Below are 14,877 nucleotides of genomic sequence, written 5' to 3'. Positions count from 1 at the left end.
CTTTGTCACAGAACCCTCCCCCCTCTCTGTTTAATTTGGGGGAAGTGCTCGATCGACCTCAGACGTTTTAAAAACAACATGTTTTCCGTGTGGATCAGAGGACAGCGGGTGGACAAAGGTAAGAGCTTCTGTTTGACCTGAACTGGTTTTTAAACCTACATGTACTTTTTTCCTTCTGAAGAAAACGTTTGTAGTCAGTCGTTTCTTCATACGCAGTGGCGTTTAGAATGTACTCTTTGAAAATTTCATTTCATTCATTCTATATTTTACTGCAGACCGAACTGTAAAGAGAACTTTTCACAGTAACTGGAGCAGTGTCCCGGTTGCAATCACATCTGTAATATGAAAACAAAGTATTATGTTGAAAAGAAAACAACAAAAACGGCAACAATTATCAAAATGATTACTGATTTCGACTGTGTCAGCTCAGACATGGCTGTAAACTAATCTGTCCCATCCTTCCTTTGTCTCAGCACTGAGAGGGTTTGTTCTGGACATTCCTCTGTCTGGCGGCTGTGTCCCCCATAATAAACCCTTGTTTTGCTGATCATTTCCACTTGTGATGACAGAGACAACAAAGTGTTTGTTTGAAAAGAAAACTGCTGATCAAATGTTCTGTTTAATATGCACATCTTTGTTTTCAGGTCAACAAGGAGTCACGATGCACTCTCTAGCCACGCTGTGGCTGTCTGCTGCTCTACCAGGGCTGCTGTGGGCATCACATTCCTCTCTCTTGGTGGAGGGAGACAAAAATGCCTCCAGGATCTGCAACGCTGCACCTCGCTGGGAGATAAAGGGACAAGTGCCGATGGATAGGGTGCAGGGAAACGTGGCTGTGGTGGCTCTTCTCAAAGCCAGCTGACATTTCTGTCTCACCCAGGCTTCCAAGTAAGAGATCAATGCATTATGAATTTATTTAATTTATTACATAGCACAAAGATTTTTTACATCTATTTTCTTATCCGGGGTTTGGGTTGCGGGGGCAGCAGAGAGGCCCACACTTCCCTGTCCCCAGCCACTTGGAATCCCAAGGTGTTCCCTGGCCAGCCGAGAGAAATAGTCCCTCCAGTGTGTCCTGGGTCCTCCCTTAGATCTCCTCCTGGTTGAACATGCCCGGAAAACCTCACCAGGGAGGCGTCCAGGAGGCATCCTATAGATGCCCGAGCCACATTAACTTGCTCCTCTTGATGTGGAGGAGCAGCGGGTCTACTCTGAGCCCCTCCCGGATGGCCGAGTTTCTCACCCTATATCTAAGGGAGAGCCCAACCACTCTGCGGAGAAAGCTCATTTCACCCGCTTGTATCTGCAATTCCGTTCTTTCAGTCACTACCCAAAGCTCGTGACCATAGGTGAGGGTAGGAACGTAGATCGACCGGGAAATCGAGAACTTTGCCTTCCATCTTTACCACAACGCCCGCATCATTAGACGCAGCACCAATCCTTCTATCAATCTTGCGCTCCATTCTTCCCTCACTCATAAACAAGACCCCAGATACTTAAATTCCTCCGCTCGTGTCAGGACCTTGACCCTGACCTGGAGGAGGTATTCTATCCTTCTCAGACTCAAGACCATGGTCTGGAATTTAGAGGAGCTGATTCTCATTCTGGCTGCTTCACACTCGGCTGTGAACCGCTCAAGCGAAAGCCAGAGATCATGTTCTGATTAAGCCAACAGGACCACATCATCTGCAAAGAGCAGAGACCTGATCCTTAGGCCACCTTGTGTTTGTATTTAAATGTAATGATAGTAATTTACATTTAATTAAGGACCGTGAGACGTTAGGATCCCATATCGACTATGGGGTCAATCTTACGGACCACTGGGTTATTTAATCAGAAGATTGGAACTTTTTAATGCAGGGATTAGATGACACGTTGTATTAACTGAGAGACAAGAGAAGGGAGAGACCTTCAAATGTTTAAGATGATTTATTACTAAATAATTTAAAACAATTAAACAATACTAACTCTAATGATGGATGTTCTGTTTGAATGAGGTGTGAGATGGATGGTGTGTGTGAGTCGTGTTATTATCAGAACTCTCGTGTCCGGAGAGGCAAGTCTGAGTGGGATGACGTTTTGCTCCTAACTGATCAGAGTTTGATCGGAGTATTCATAAACACATGAGACGCCATATTGTCACATCCACACATACCCTCAGTGAGACCTCCAGCGATGGATCCAGAATGCCAGGTCCACGGACCCTCCTTTTGGTACTGGAGCCAATGGTACAGCGTCACAGCACGCCAAACTAGTCCTTGGATTGTCTCCAGGTAAAAAGCGACAGGTGGTTCACAGCGTCAAAAGGGGACCCTCCTTGGGTCAGCGAGTTCAGCTTTTATTCTGAAAGGAGCCGTTGCTTGGTTGGTAAAAACAACAGATTTTTCCAGCTTGATGGTTCTCAGCTTATAAAGAGAAGTTCGGATGGCCGGTCCAGTTACTCCGCTTAGCATGCGGTGATGGCGTTGGAACTGGTTTTATTAATCTGGATGTTTTGAATTCTGGACGAATCAAAGTTGGCAGATTTATAAACACCACAGAGACTCGGCCACGCTTCAGACTAGGAAGGTTCTGATTGGATCAGTACAGCAATGTTTCATGTGATTGTTTACCTTAATGTGTGTCAGTGTGTCTAGTGAACTAGATTAAGTCATATTACTTAATAAAACATATTAATCATAACATTGTGATTTCACAGATCGGTCACATTGTATTATTGACTAACAGTTGTTTTGATTAGCTTTATTAAAAATAGAGTTCGTTGATTTAATAAAAGAAAAGAGTCTTTTAATCTTCTTTCATCTATTGCTGGAAAGTAAACAGTTTAGAAGCAAATGCATGACCTTGAGGCTGTTGCATGCACTCTGGCGCTGTGTCAGAGGCAACTGTGGAAAAGGTTAAAGAGCAGGTCAAGTGTGCCTCAGAGTCCTTCTCCACCCACGTATCATCCTCGGTGGAAACAGCTCCTTCGTCACATTACATAAAAAACAAAAAAGAAAGATTTAACTTCACATCCCACAAATTAAGTTATATTTCTGCTTAGGTAAGTTTTTGCATTAAACCTGAGTTGCATTCACTCTTACTGATTTTGCAACTTCATTTGTTCTTTCAAGCACAAAGATGATTTATGTAAGGTTAAAAGATGTTAGGCCAACTGCAACATCACCCGAAACACTCTACAGCACCCTCTGTAGAGACTACGTAATTCAATCAATCAATCAATCAAAGCTTTATTTATAAAGCGCCTTCCGCAACCCTGTCAGGAAGCCCAAGGCGCTGAACATGGTACAGTAGAAGTACAAATATAGTGAATAAATCAAAAATAAAAGCAATTCAAATTTTAATTGAATTGAATTGAAATTACAAAATACAAATTACAAAAAAGGTGAAACATTCTAGTACAGGACAGATGGGTAAAACAAGGGATAGAGTGAACCAATGAAAACTGTGAAGGAAATTCAACGTAAAAGAGGGCCGAATCAAACATGCTCAGGAAACGCCAAGCGGAGGTGTGTTTTTAGGCGACTCTTAAAGGCTGGCAGAGATGGGGACAGCCTAACTGAGGGTGGCAACTGGTTCCAGAGAGACGGTGCTAGGACTGAGAAAGCCCGGTCCCCACGAGTACAACACCTAGAACGAGGGACAGCGAGCAGGCCTTGGTCAGAGGAGCGCAGAGCGCGTGATGGGGAATGTTTGTTCAGGAGAGTGGCTAGATGGGGGGAGCACCACCCTGGAAGAAATGATAAACAAAGACGAGGATTTTGAATTGTGCAAGATAGCAAACCGGAAGCCAGTGCAGGGAGGCCAGAACCGGACTGATGTGGTCCCGTTTACTGGTCCCATTCAGGAACCTTGCTGCACTGTTCTGCACAACCTGTAGGCGATGCAGTGATGACTGACACAACCCTGAATAAAGAGAGTTGCAGTAATCAAGCCTAGAAATTACAAAGGCATGCAGTACCCGCTCCAGGTGGGCTCTCGACAGCATAGGCTTGATATTTGCAAGGCAATATGCAATAGGCAATAATTGCAACACAACTCTTCATGTAGCAGTACTGGGGAAACGTATCTTCTGAGCGTTTTACTTCATATCGCTCGTAAAGCTACAGATGTTTGATAATGTTTTTGCCTGTCTCTGTGTGTGTTTATCTCTGTAGTGTAGGACAGTTTCTACAGCTGATTGGCTATGAAGTCGGTCCAGTTCAAGATGGCTGCTACAGCTGTTCAGCATAAGCAAATACAAAACTTGCTGTAACTTATTGAGGTTTACACACTGTCAGCTAAAAGTTAGCACGCTAGGAGTGGTCCCAACCTGTACCCAGAGGACTAACCGATTTTGTTTCAACGCTGTCTCTTTTCTCTTTGTTGTACTAACTTTTAGAATTGGAAAACTGCGTGAAAAACTGAGAAGCGCCAACATAACAGGAGTGTCCTTCATGATAGTGAATGAACAGCAGAATAGCTCCAGAGCCAGGTATTGGGACCTGAAGAAAAGAGCACCCCCTGGAGTTCCTGTGTTTCAGCAGTCCCTTTCTCAAAATGATGTGTGGGAGGCTCTGGACGGAGACAAAGATGACTTTCTGATCTACGATGCGTAAGCCCAGCAGGATTACTGAAGTCTGAACTTTAGAATCAGGAATATTACCAGCAGTTGCTGCAGGGATTCCAGTTTAGTCCATCTTCCCTCTGTTCTGTAGGTGCGGCCTCCTCACCTTCCACATTGTCCTGCCTTACAGTTTCCTGCATCAGCCGTTCGTCGAGGCTGCAATCAGAGCCACTTATCAGAACAACATCTGCAATTGCTCTGTGAGTGATGACTTCAGGGCGACACACACACACACACACACACACACACACACACACACACACACACACACACACACACACACACACACACACACACACACACACACACACACACACACACACACACACACACACACACACACACACAGTTCTGAATAACCAGAGTCCACATTGTAAATGATTTTCCTGCAGTATTAAATGCGTGTGTGTTGGATGTTGTTCATGTTTACTATGTGATTCAAATCAGTTGAGTAATAATAAACTTGTTCCTAACTGAACGGAACGTCTGAGCCACTTTTAGCTCGGTTATCTCTAACGTTTCCATGTTCTTGTCTTCCACAGTCTCCCTATTCCCCATCACCTCGTATAAACCCTACAGATAAAATAGACGAGGGAGACGCCCCGCCCACCGCTAAACCTGACACCCATGTGCATCACCCGCGACACGGAATCGAAACTGATCCTCAAAGTCATTCTCCAACATTTCATATCAAAACACCAGCAAGTCCTCGGAACCGCAGCCATCACAATGGTGGGTTTCATTTTGAACATGAACCACATGAGTAATATAATCAGTCAATTGTATCGATCAAATTGACTTTTAGTTTTTAGCTGGATGAATCCACAGCGGTGTGACTGGTGCCAGCTAGTCAGCTTTCCCACACCATACTCCTCTGTTTGGAGAAAGTACCCAAGTCCCCTAATCTTCTACCATAAATGAAGTCCACAGCGTGAAACCTGCCTGCAGGAGGCTGTGGATGGATGTGTGGTTAGTTAGGCAGATGGGAAGGAGGGCTACTAATGCCAGACACGAAGCCATGGTGTGTAACGCTGCTCAGCTGGTCTCACTCAGATTCCTGTTTTATTGTCATCCTGGTTCACTAATGATCAGAGGGATGTTTAAGCATTAATACACGGATTCATAAAAATGCTTGTTGGCTTCACATCTTTATAATGTTTAAACTTCAGTTCATTGTGAGAGAGAATGTGTTTATGTTGTTTCCAGTAACTGGATATATACTTGTTAAATGCAGCTTCCTTACATATGAAAAGTGAAAAAAAAAATAAAAATGATGTAATTCTGACATTTGTGTATTTATTACTTTTCTTCTGGTGGAAAATGGTGGATAGCTCTCTCTGAGTTAGGAGTGTTTTCTTCAGAAGAGTTTGGTGTCTTGTTTACAAGTGATGGTGGGATGGAGTGAGGGATGGACCACCAGGTTGGGGCTTTATCTTCAGTAGTGAGCACTCAAACAACAAGATCCTGGAGCTGGAGGATTATTTATGTTTCTTTCTTACCTGGATGTCATCTCTATGACCCAACCATAAATAACATAACATTGTATGTTCATTAGTATAAACTGATATTTCTGTTTTATATGCCCTTTGTGTCCTTTTATGCCCTAAATAACACATTTAGTGTGGGGCATAGCTAGTAAGCTGTCAGTCAAACTAAACAAACACACACAAGCGCGTGCACACCTTGCGCACCTTGTCTATTTTTGCTCATTTTAAATATATTTTTTAACATTTTCTAAATGCTTTGTTATATTTTTACATTTTTTGTTTTTGTGAAGCGCCTCGTGATTTTTATCTTGAGAGGCGCTATAGAAATGATATTTTCTTCTTCTTCTTCACAGTCAAATAGGTCGATTACCTTAAACCTGCTTACATGATGCAGCATGCCTTGACAGCAGACAGGGAAAAGATTAAAATTCTCTACGTCACATCATCAGAATGACTGTAAAATTGTATTTTTTTATTAATCGTGCAGCTTAAATGTGATTCATTATAACCAGCTGTTTTTATAGGTAGACCTCCTCTATTTAGTATTTTATTTAGGCTATTGATGCTTAAACAATAATCTACTCATCCATCCATTAGGAATATCCACTTGGTCTGGTGTGGGGTGAGGGAAGTTGGGGGGATGACCAAGCCTGGTGATTGAGAGGCAGGAGAATCTGTTAAACAGTTTCTGTTTTTTTACTTTCTTCTGAGTTATAATCTAGTATTACGATGCAGAAGGTTGCAGAATTCTGTCGGAGATTTTTCCGTAAATCCTTGTTGAAGCGGCAGGTGAGGTTTACTACTCAGCCTTGTCTGAATAGCATGTTGCTTTAGGCTGAACGCTGAATGGTGCCTTCACTTACCTTTAGCAGGGACAAAAGTAAACTGTAAAAACAGACTGTGGGGTGATTTGGGGCTCCTTTTACTTTGAGGCAACAGGATAAAATATTTCTCAGAACAATTATGCATGATTTATTAAATAAAAAAGTTAACGTTGCACCTATTTATCATCATTTTGTTAATATAAAATTATTAATTTCTGATAAAGGTCATATTATGTCCCAAATTCAGCGTTTTCTGTTGTTCGACACAAAAAGCACATCTATTCTCAGACACTAGATGGCAGCACTGTTACACGTAGGCTAGTTAAAATGTTCTCAGCCATTCTGAGAGGATTATTAGTTATTATCCATTATCCAGAGATACATTTGGATTAGTGAACATAATCCTTGAATTATAATCCAGATCATCACTGGATGACTTAATCAAATTTGCAGTGGTGTGTTGTTCTTTGGTAAATTTATGAACATATGCTGCTCTACTTTGTTTTTACCAAATGTTGACACATGCTCGGTGAGACATTCTCAACTGCAAATACATAAAAAAAAATCAATCAACCATTAAAAGAGCAAGTCACCCCCAAATCAACTTTTTTTCTGATAAACTAAATAAATGCGTGACTAATCATGCCACAAACACGTGTAGTCAATAGTTTTGCATTTTAGTGCATTTTTTATTTTCTGCCTAAAAGTGTCGGTGTTGCGCCGTTGTCAGGTAAAAAGTCTGCACTGCATTTGAATTTAAATCTGCCATCGCTATTGGCTAAGAGGTACCCTAGACCGCTGGTACCATATGATGTCACAATGCCATTGTAAGCCTGTGTGTGTGTGTTGTTCTTTTAGGGGCTAGAAGATAAGCTAGGAACCACTGATGTATATATGTATACACACACACATTTATATGTGTGTGTGTGTGTGTGTGTGTGTGTGTGTGTGTGTGTGTGTGTGTGTGTGTGTGTGTTCTTGGCTGTTTGTCCTGATGGACTGGCAATCTGTCCACGGTGTACTTTGCCTGTTTGCCCGTTGACTGCTGGAGATAGGCCACCCGCGAACCTGCATGGACAAGCGGGTTTAGATATTCATTTTGTTTTAAGTTTAATATAAAAAATTGGATTCTGAAGATCATCTCACGACCTTCTTTGGTGCTTGATGACCCCAATTAGAGTACTTGAGTCCAGCTAGTGACTGTACAGGATTACATTGTAGGGGTCAGTTTAGTAGGGTTGGCATTACAGCTAGTCAGGCGCTCATTGCCTTCTCTACGTCGTTTGCACATGGAGGGAGACTACCTCACCCACAGTATCTGAATGGATTAAAGATATGTTACTCCAATCTAACATTTAAACAAGTCATAATCTGAAAAGACGTTTTATCAGGCTTGGAGGCCTTTCCTGACCATTTTTTCACCAACATCTACAAAGACACAAGAAATATTTCATATATAATTATCTATTTTCTGCCTTATTGTTAATTTTATTCATCTATTTTATATGTTTAATGTAATTTAAATTAATTGTGTTAGGGTGGGATTTCATTACATTGCTGTATATACAGGTGGAGCATGAAAAATGAGAATCATGGTGCAAGATTATGTCAATAATTTGCTTTAGACTGCAAGACCAACTAAAGGCTCAGAAACCCTTTGCAGATGTTTTGAATTCATTAGCTGATTAGAATGTGACACTTTGAGTAGAGTATTGATCCTTTTCACAATATTCTAATTGTCTGAGATTTGAATGTGTGGTTTTCATAAGCTGTACGCCATGATCACCACAGTTATAACAATTAAAGGCTTAGACCTGGTTTTGCATGTATCCAGTCCATCCCACATATTAATTTCAACTTTAACGTGAATTACTGAAATAAATGAACTTTTGCACCACATTCTAATTTACTGAGCTTCACCTGTAAAGCACACGTGTCATAAAACACTTCTTTTTTCTCAATAAAACATTGAAAGCTAACTATAGAAATTGATTTTCACCTGTAATTTCTGGAAGTTTGTTTAAAGAACTTTTAGTTTCTCTAAGAGTTCATTAGCTAATTGTGTTGTAACAAACTGATGAAAAACTTTACACTTGCTGGCCTTTTCGCTAGTTGTTAGCCTGTTTTGGTTTAATTCACTTGTTAATAACCTTTTGTAACAGAATAAACGTGTGACATGATGGTTGAGAGGGAACGTATTTTTTAGGAAAATAAAGACATAAATATAATTGTATCGAATGCATGAGTTTTTCAACTTGAAAGTTGAAAAATCTTCTCAAACTATGAAAAAACAACTCTGTTCCTGATTTTGCACTCATGAGTCAAGGATAGGTTATTCTGCCCATGTGTTTCCATCTCAGGGTAACAACGCTGTCACCGTGTGGCAGAAAGTCCAATTATTCTACCGAGGTATTCTGGAGAGCGGGGGCTGAGGTTTATTCTTCAAGCTCATTGGTTTGTTTAGCCCTGTATGACAACTATCTAACTTTGCATACATTTTCCAAACACCAGTGTGGTCTATAATGCAGCTTTACCTGTTGTCCCATTTTCCTTGAGACAAAAGGACGGATGAGTGGCCGCTGGTCTACTCCCCAGTGCCGATTACCTGTATGCTCCTTTGCTACCTGATCATTATATGTGTGGGGCCAAAGCTCATGGCTCATGGCTTCTTCTGGCTCTTGGAGAGTACAGACACTTTTTTCCTCCTCTCCTCTCTACCTTATCCCAAGGCTCTTTGTCTGTCTTTGGGTGTACGGCGCTTCTGCATTTTTTCTGTATACTGGAAATTATTAAAAATGGACCTGGTCAGTTGGTCTCTCAGCAGGATTGACAAAGTTTTTTCAATGATGAGAACGGGCTCCCAGATGCCCCTCTGGGATAGAGCCAGCTGGGCATATCATGGACTCCTGGAAACATGGAACCTGATCTGCCTCTCTCAACTGTCTGTAGAGGATTCTGAAGACGTCTGGATATTCGTGGTGTTGGTGTCAGGTTTGTTGTTTGGTCTGAGCGGTTACCTGGCTTACCGGAAAATTAATGAGCTGTCGAGGAATATTGGCTCAATCCCGGAGCTCAGGGATGGATTACACTGCGCTGTGGACGCACAAACTCATATAATTGTCGAGATGAGTCGTAAGCTTGGAACTTTGGCTGAGATTCAGACTCTGGCACAGAAGGTGGATTCGATCAAGGAGAAAATGGACAGATCAGCACGGACTAGAATAGATTAATTACGCCATTATTGGATTTAAAGGGGTTGAGGACCAACAGAACTTTAAGACAGAGAGGAAATTATCTCTGTCTGGCCCCAAAACAAGTTCTTATCTGAATCTGGTGCCCTTGAGCCTGTGAGGCTGAAGTGATTACTTCCCCTCAGAAGAAATGTGGAATGTTGCCGTCGCCATGGCAACTCTGTCTCCCTATCCCAGCCTGGGCGGGACTGCGGCCGATGAAGGCCTTTGAATCGTTTCCAGGAGTCACTGCGCTCTCTAAACCCAACTACCTCCCTGCCCTGTCCAAACGGAGGTTACGAGCGCTGCTTATCGTGGCTGCATGCACTGATGTGTGGAGAGTCCCCAACCCTACCTCCCCACCTATTTGACACTTATGTTGTGTAATGTCTGAAGTCTGTTGCATTTCTGTCTGAGGTGTTTTTTGCATAGCAAAGCTGCCCTCCCTGTGGAGGGTAACTCTGAAGTGCCTTTTTCCCTCCACCTGACTCAATCCTCACAAATAAACCCTCTAATCTTTATTAAGGTAGCGCAACTCGGGTTGCGAATGACCACAGTCACCAATTCTTGTCATGTGTCTATGCCTATGTATGTATGTCTGATCTCAGAATTGTGTGTACTGAAACTCTAATTTCCCTCTGGGATTAATAAAGTATCTTTGAATTTGAATTTGAATTTGAAGAGGTAGCCGTTCAACCTCAAGCCTGTCCTGATTGTTTACAACTTTACCATGGTCTGCCTGTCTGCCTACATGTTCTACGAGGTGACTTCTGCACAGTGACAGAAAACTTTAGTTAAAGTAGTAGGCTGCAAAAACATGAACTGAATATTTATACTGGAGGTTTCTAATATTAGAATTCATGGAGAGGTAACACTGTGTTGTGACAAAGATGATCCTTGGCCAGGTTGGCTCAGATAGCTGTTTCGCCCTCTATGAAATAAATCATCATTTATAAAACTGTATTTAACATTTTTTCATGTTATTTTTATTTGAATCATTTGAATTTGTCAACAAAGCAAAACATAAATCAATAAAAAAGAAATAGCATAAAACCAAATCATGACTAAAATAGCTGTTTGCATTTCCAGTTCACAGCCTCTTCTTGGCTGTCCAGATACAGTTTACTTTTCCAACCTGTCGACTACAGCGACAGCCCACTGGCCATGAGGGTAAATATCCTTTATTCTCTGTATTATTCTTTATGCAACAATTTCTTTGTAAGATTCATGTCTGAAATTTAATTTCAGCACCGATGAGATTTGTAGATTTAGATTCACAGATGCCATTTTGCACCAATCTATTCAAAATTTGCTGATTAATAAATGACCAAAGTGTTATTTTTGAGTGTGTGTAAAGCACAAGACGTGGGTTAGTTGTATGTTTCTGTGTGGGACAGATGGCCAGAGTGTGCTGGTGGTTCTACCTCTCCAAAGTCGTTGAACTCAGTGACACTGTGAGTACATGATCATTAAGGTGACAGTGTGTACTTTTCCTGCCAATAGGTGGCAGTAGATTTCTAAATCGTTGCAAGCAAGCAGTATTTTTGTGTTGAAGTAAGACGTTACCAACGGGTGCCCATTAGGGTCTTAAAGCCCTGGGGAGTGCAAACTTTAGCAAAATAACAAGACAAGCACATCAGACTCCCTTTCATCACTGGAAACAAGTGAAGAGGTAAATGTGTAAAACAACATTTAAGAATGGCAAAAGTTTTGTAAGCATTTGTTACAAATCAGTAAATGCATTTTGTCCTCACAAGCTCCCGTAGAAGGAAACGTGGCATCTAATATGGTGTCGCCAAGAGACTTAGACCCGCTCCCGTGTATTTTAGACCTATTTATGGTTATATGTTATGAAGCTGCCAATATTTTTCAACAACTGAGAATCATTTCATTCATTTTCAACAACATTTTGATGGATGTTTCCGGAAATTAATGGTAAAAACTAGGGATGTCCCGATCAGGTTTTTTTGCCCTCGAGTCCAAGTCCAAGTCATTTGATTTTGAGAATCTGCCGATACCGAGTCCTGATCTGATACTTTCAATACATAAAAAAAAGAGGAAGAAACAGTTCCAGAATGTTCCTTATTTTTTATTTAATTGCCTTTTTATTTTAATTTTTAACAACAGATCACTTCTGTGAGGTAGCCTGAACAATCAAGTACTAAATAACATAAATTCTTCACTTTTGGACTTTGTTGCAAATATAAAAAGTCTAATATAAAAACAGATAGCACTTCAACTTAAAACACCTGGCAGGGGTCTATTTTGCCTCGGCCCCCAAAATGTTTAGATACGTCCCTGGGCATGGGACGGAGTTTTGAAGATGATCTGAATTGTACCAACTATATAAATACTACATGCTGATAAATTATTGCTTTATACGGGTACAAACGTGTAGTGGGATCAATCTACCTACATTTTATTTTGTTAAGAACTTTGTTTTGTTTTCTTGGTTTTTATTTTCCCATCTTCCTGTCCCGTCTGTCTCTGATCTTCCTGCATCTCCCAGTCCTCCAGAAAAAACTCCTGCCTGCCTCCTTCTTTTTCACCTCACTAGTAACTTTTTAACTAGCAGGTCAAATTGATCTATTGACCGCAAAAAAAGCGGAGTGTGCGCCGCGCTGCCCGGCTGCGCCAGTGACGAGCGCTGCAGCGCGAGCACGTCCACACGTCATGCTCAAATACAGACAGAACTTACCAGAGAGAAAACAAATGGACATGAATGACTGTGTGTTAATTGTATATTTTTGATGACGCCACTTAGAAAATTAGAAAATGTTACTGTGGCCGTGTGCAGAACGCAGCTGGAGTTCATGAATAATCAGCGGTCTGCCTGCTGCTCTGCTCAAAAGAATTCCCGCTGCTCTGAGTCCATATAAATAATATAATATAGGTGCTCCTTCTGGGTGTGTAAGTTAAGGGCATCAGGGGAGCCTGACAACCTTTAAGGAGAACCAAGTTGCTCTCCTGTAATTTGAACCCAGTATCCGAGTCCGGATCGGGAAGTAAAGCCCGAGTCCCGATCAGTCTGAAACCACGTGATCGCGGCTGATTTCCGATCATGTGATCGGATCACAACATACCTAGTAAAAACTACACATTGTCACTTTAAGAGGAAGAGTTTTGTTTGTTTGAGCATCTGAACTCCTTAAGCCTTTTAATATATATATTTTAATCCAGCAGATGAAGCACTTCCTACAAATAGTTCATAGGAGCTCATCTGTGTTACACATGTAAAGGAGGGAAACAGTGACCCCCTCAGGCCACTTTTAAAATGCAACAAATCTGTAAAACATGTCTAGATTTTATTTTATGGAATCCAGCTTTTCATGTTCACTTAATATTTTTTACATTTTCATGCTCTGTGTTCTCTTTGTGAATGGGTCGTGCTGTATCTGTTGACTTTAGCAGCTTCATTACATTTTATGTATTTTACAGCCAATATTGATTACAGAAGCCATTTTTCATATAATCAGCCAAATTAATTGGTGTATTTTCAAACAATACATGGAGTTTTAACCAAATACTTTAAGGGATTTTCTACAAAAGTTTTACAAAGACTATTGTAGAAAGAGCGTTAGCATTTCTGCACTTTCAGAAATAGAAATGGGAATGTAAAGTATCTAAAATTGAGATTGGGTTCGTGTGTGCATGAATTTTATTTGCTTTCTGCAGATATTTTTCATTCTGAGTAAGAAGAATGGTCAGCTGACGTTCCTTCATGTGTACCACCATGCAACAATAACTGGTGGGCTGGAGTTAAATATGTGGCTGGGGGCCAATGGGAGTCCATCAAACTAGTCTAATAGATTGTAGGACTTTACCAAAACACACATTAACATGTATAATATTTCAGATAATATAGATTGTTGTTTGTCTGCAGCTTTCGTATCTGTATTATGGGCTGGCAGCCCTGGGGCTGAGTAAACACTTGTGGTGGAAACGACACCTCACCTCCCTGCAGTTGGTGAGTTTGATCCTCTGAATCAGGGTTGTTGAAACTATTTTGGTGTAAATGCAGGCCAGTGAGTTTTCCTGAGTAGAAGATTGCAAGGCCAAGTGCAATTATGATTTTTGATCAAAATAACTTTTAATAAGGACTGCATAGTGGAGCCGTAGTTAGCACTGTTGTCTTTGGTTCAAGTCTCAGTTGCAGCCTTTCTATGTCAGTTTGCATGGATTTCTTCAGCTACTCCGGTTCCTTCCCACAATCCAAAAGCATCCACGTTAAGTTAGTTGGCGGTTCTAAATTTACCTGCCTCCTGCATGTTGGCCTCTGGGAAAGGCTCCAGTGCACCACCATGTAAGTTTGCTAGGTAAATTAAATAGATTTAGGACTTTGACTTGGAAATTTTCAGTTTTTATTACTTGGCACGAGGCACATAAAAAAAAAAGTCAAGACGTACCCACAGATGATTCCATGAAACTTTGCATTGTAATGCACTGAACACAGTCAATGCTCCACTTCTTCTAGATAAGTCTCTTAGCAGCTTGTGTTGCAGTCAGTTAGTCAGTCTTTAGTCTCACATGTCCATAATATTCACAGCATTCAGGCTAGATGAGATTAACATGGAGACCTCCTGGTTGGATTGTCATTGTTTTGACTGACTGCGTGCAGACAGATTAACAGCACTGATGCTCCTCCTCTAACCACAGGGCCATCTGCTTTTGACTTTCAAAATAAAACAATGCAACAGAGTGGTCCTTTGTAATAAAAATTCACATGTCTG

At 41.2% G+C, this 14,877-nt stretch overlaps 2 protein-coding genes across 2 annotated transcripts; both read left to right on the top strand.

Annotated features, from left to right (window-relative positions):
• Window positions 1–5,891, top strand: selenop2 (selenoprotein P2). The gene is made up of 5 exons (XM_015957329.3): window positions 1–118; window positions 645–888; window positions 4,382–4,594; window positions 4,698–4,806; window positions 5,149–5,891. The coding sequence occupies exons 1-5, from the start codon at window positions 79–81 to the stop codon at window positions 5,371–5,373; spliced, it is 831 nt and encodes a 276-aa protein (XP_015812815.1). The 5' UTR covers window positions 1–78; the 3' UTR covers window positions 5,374–5,891.
• elovl8a (ELOVL fatty acid elongase 8a) lies at window positions 5,423–14,213 on the top strand. The gene is given in 10 exon segments (XM_054746386.2): window positions 5,423–5,493; window positions 5,555–5,648; window positions 9,230–9,344; window positions 9,474–9,576; window positions 10,826–10,910; window positions 11,237–11,317; window positions 11,545–11,601; window positions 13,823–13,886; window positions 13,889–13,959; window positions 14,013–14,213. Coding segments are annotated over 10 exon segments (861 nt in total). The 3' UTR covers window positions 14,133–14,213.
• Window positions 14,214–14,877: the final 664 nt, after the last annotated feature.

This window comes from Nothobranchius furzeri, chromosome 11 (genome assembly GCF_043380555.1).
Source record: "Nothobranchius furzeri strain GRZ-AD chromosome 11, NfurGRZ-RIMD1, whole genome shotgun sequence".
Taxonomy (NCBI): domain Eukaryota; kingdom Metazoa; phylum Chordata; class Actinopteri; order Cyprinodontiformes; family Nothobranchiidae; genus Nothobranchius; species Nothobranchius furzeri.
The sequence above is the reverse complement of the archived record's forward strand: the minus strand, read 5'-3'. Positions and strand labels throughout refer to the sequence as shown.